The 4019-nt window shown below is 36.9% G+C and overlaps 1 protein-coding gene across 1 annotated transcript; it reads left to right on the top strand.

The window, feature by feature from the left end:
- Positions 1 to 832: 832 nt before the first annotated feature.
- Positions 833 to 3449, top strand: LOC143530493 (protein SHORT INTERNODES-like). Its single transcript, XM_077026018.1, has 2 exons — positions 833 to 2068; positions 2602 to 3449. The coding sequence occupies exons 1-2, from the start codon at positions 1390 to 1392 to the stop codon at positions 2952 to 2954; spliced, it is 1032 nt and encodes a 343-aa protein (XP_076882133.1). The 5' UTR covers positions 833 to 1389; the 3' UTR covers positions 2955 to 3449.
- The last annotated feature ends 570 nt before the right edge of the window (positions 3450 to 4019 follow it).

Raw genomic sequence — 4019 nt, 5'->3', positions numbered from 1 at the left:
ACCGGTGTCACGGTCAACGACGTCAAAGGAGTAAACACCGTCGACCGGAGTGGCGTTGGCGGTGACTTTCCGGTCGAGAAACTCGGCGAGTTCCCGGCGTAAGGTGCCGTCCGGTCGCCGGAGCATGTTGTAGGATAACTTCAAGTGGGATATTAGCATCCATGTGTGTATAGGAACAGCTTTATAAATATGGTTTTTTTTTAAATTTTATTAACTGTGATTTTAATTGGTTTTTGGACGTTTATGAAAACAAAATCCGCTCGCGCCCCCTGCTCGCGCCCCTCCACACCAGGGCCTGGGGCGCGAGCACCACAACCAACACCCATCTTATCAAGTTTCTCTCTCTGCCACACGTCACAATATTATTGGCTGGAGCCCCCACTCGCGCCCCCTCTCGCGCCCCCCACACCCCTCAGCCTAAGTATGATGTGATTATATATGTTCTTAGGACCAGTCTATACGAGACCAAAATAACTGACATAGTTGGTAGGACGACCCGGGAGTAGGGGTCTGATTTACAAACATTGTTTGTAACTATATGCCAAGTGTTTAAAACAGTTATGTTCAAGTTGGTTTTTCAGTTCCAATATTTTAGACTAACTAAAACTAGTCAATTAAAGAAATATTTATATTATTAATTTCTTACATGTTATCATAATATATATAGTTTTTCTTATATATGTATGCTTATAAATACAAAAGTTGACAAAATGGGTAAGCTTGAAAATGAAGCCTCAGTTTGGAGGACCTTTAAGTAATTCACTCCCTTGAGAGTTTTCACATATCTCTCACTCACTCACTCACTCACTCACTCACTCACAGTGATATAGGTTTACAAGATGATATAGAGAGAGAGGATGATGAAAGATGAAACCCCCAAAACCAAGTAGCTCCTGTCAATGAAGGAAGGAATTAAAGAAACAGGTTGCCTTAATGGCTATGGCGGCGTGGCAGACCTGTAATATTTTGGCTTCGTTAATGCTCACGTACAGCAACCACACAAACAATTGAATGAAAAAGTGTAGTAGTATTAATTCCTCAATTCTCAGTTGAGATATTATTATTATTATCTGATTTCTATTTCTATTTCTATTTCAATTTCAATTCCAAGTTCCAACCCTGGAGCTATAGCTAGATATAATTAAGTCAGTCACCATCTACTTTCATATCCTTTTTTGTTTCTTGTTTTGTGCTTTTAAGTGTTATATTTTTATATAAAAATTATCTAGAAAATATATAGGGTTAGGAGAAGGTGGACATAAATAGAGTTTAGGTTGGATTTTCAATTGCTATGGATTGTTGTGAGGAGTCTCAATTGGGGTGTTGTAGTTGTAGTTGTAGGACTAGTAGTACTACTTGTCATCACATAGTTAACACCTTGCAGAAGCTATGGCTGGCTTCTTCTCATTAGGATCTGCAACTTACCCTACTCAACAACACCCTAACCCCAACACCAACACCAACACCAACACAAACCTTGCTTCAAATCCCACTTCCAACTCAAACAACCCTACTGAATCCAGCAGCTGGTTCTTGTACAGCTCCACCAGAAACACCACCACCCATGACCACCGCCCCACCACCACCAAAGACTTTGAACTATGGCAGCAGCCACCTATGACTGGTACTGGTGGTGGTGGGGATGGTAGAAATAATAATATTATTAATTTCTCAGATGAACCCACCTGGGGTTCTGGCGGTTTTGTGATGATGGGACATGGTATTACCAGTGGAGCAACCGGTACCGGTGGTGGTGTAAGCTGTCAAGACTGTGGAAACCAAGCCAAGAAAGACTGTCAACATATGAGGTGTAGAACTTGTTGTAAGAGCAGAGGGTTTCAGTGTCAAACACATGTTAAAAGCACGTGGGTTCCGGCGGCTAAACGCCGGGAGAGACAGCAGTATCTCTCCGCCACCGCCGCACAACAAGATCACAACCGCCGCCGTGGTATTCCAACTACCAAAAGACCAAGATCAGGTCAAGATCATGATAATAATAATAATAATATTAATTTGGTTAATCCGATTACTACTGCTACCACTACTGCTATTGCGTATAACTCCTCAGGTATATAAATTCTTTATCCAATAATATTCTTTAGGTTTATTATATAAATTTAGAATTTAGTATCTTTCATTCTTGATTTCTTTCCCAAATGGTGTATTTTAAAATTTTGTATATAATCAAGAAACCTAACTGCTTCCTAGGAAAAAGCCTAACAAATAATTTGGACTTAGATCTTAGGCAAGCATATTTTATAATTTTATGAGGTCGTTATTATGTAATCTTGATATATATATTTATATAAAGATAAAGATTTATATAAGCAAAATAATCATCAAGTTATTTGCCATCCCGTGACCAGATTGTTGGAGGGAGGGAAAGTTGATGAAGATGATTAAGACTTATATTATATATTAATATAATATTATTTTTGCACAAAAATATTTTTAATAAAAGAAGCTTTAATTAAACGTGCATACAATACTCAATACTCATTTATAATATACAATCACTAGACCATAATTGTTAATAACTTAATACTACTCACAACTTAAAACATTTTTACTTTAATGATTGTTTGCTTGTTGTGCATCTAGGGTTTGAGGTAGGCAACTTCCCATCAGAATTGACAACACCGGCGAACTTCAGGTGCGTAAGGGTAAGCTCGATCGATGACACCGACGATCAATTCACATACCAAGCCGCTGTAAACATAGGTGGGCATTTGTTTAAGGGAATTCTCTATGATCAAGGTACGGAAAGTCAACATATGGGCGGAGACACCTCGTCTGGTGGCAGCGCAGGGATCCCGCAGCTAAATCTCACCACAACGTCCCCGGGTAATTCGACCGCGGCAGCAAGCTTTATTGGTCATTCTTTATATCCTTCTCTTGGTGGCAATGATTACTTGACAAGTACGCAGTTTTTCCATCAAATATCAAGAGATTAATTAACTACTCGTCAATCATCGGTTAATAATAAGTGTTGCTTCCTGTTATGATGATCAGTTTATAGGTCACATCCTACTATTAGCTCAAATGAAGGTTGTGATTTTGCTTTCTGATTATAGTACCGGTACACATTTAGATGCAAAGTTGAAATTAAGGTCCTATATTTTATACTCTTGTCCTAAAGATTATTTCTTGATTAGTAGGAGACAATATACCTAGGAGTTGTGTCCATATTGTTTGTTTTGGTGTTTTATTTGTTTGTTTTTTAATAAAAAAAATGTTTTGGTTTCTTAATTTCAATAATTTGTTTGAGTGTCTCGTGGGTTTGAATTTTATGCAAAAATTCTTCTTTTTCTTCCTTCATTTACGCCTTAAAGCTGGAATCCTCTCATTTTTTTGTGTTCTTTTATTCGGTTTCTTTGAGCCCTACAGCCATGCATGAAAAGTATAAACCACAAAACACATATATTTTAACCGATTTTTTTTATTTTTTATTTTTTATTTTTTAAAACCTAGTAGAACTTCCTTATGTGGGTCTAAATTTTTTTATCTTGTAGCTGCATAGAGCCACAAAAACAGCACATCTTTTCATGTCATTGGTTCTAGAAAGGGATTACAGTTTTGTAAATGAAGAATCACCATGAGTGTTTTTTTCCTAACGATTGTGCTTTGAGTCCCAAATGAAAACAAAATAAAAGAAAAAAAAAGTACACAAGAGAATATAAATGCGACTTAAAGGTGATGTTGAATACTATATGTACTGTGGAACATAAAAGAGCCATCATGTATATCAATTATTTGTGTCTTTATTATACCTTAATAAACTTTGCTTTGCTTGTTTTAATTGCTGCATGCTGTTCAATCTTTGCCAAGAAACTCCTAGCCTGTGACTAATAAATGCATTAGCCTTTTCCAGTATTGATCGTTAGACGTCTATTATGTTACTCCCTTAAATATCTTACAGGTTGTTTGAATTAAGAAGCTACCTCTGAATCAGACAAATGTATAATGTTTTTTGTTCGCCAATAGAAACATCTTAAGTTTATGGAGCTTTTTTAATGATT

This window comes from Bidens hawaiensis, unplaced genomic scaffold, assembly GCF_021521415.1.
Source record: "Bidens hawaiensis isolate Kalapana, Puna unplaced genomic scaffold, B.hawaiensis_p1.1 tig00008947_1, whole genome shotgun sequence".
NCBI classification, from domain to species: Eukaryota; Viridiplantae; Streptophyta; class Magnoliopsida; order Asterales; family Asteraceae; genus Bidens; species Bidens hawaiensis.
The sequence above is the reverse complement of the archived record's forward strand: the minus strand, read 5'-3'. Positions and strand labels throughout refer to the sequence as shown.

Coding starts and splice junctions, on each gene's coding strand:
- LOC143530493 (XM_077026018.1), top strand. CDS start 1,390: ATGGCTGGCTTCTTCTCATTAGGATCTGCAACTTACCCTACTCAACAA. Junction 2,069..2,601: donor TATTGCGTATAACTCCTCAG/GTATATAAATTC, acceptor TTGTGCATCTAG/GGTTTGAGGTAGGCAACTTC.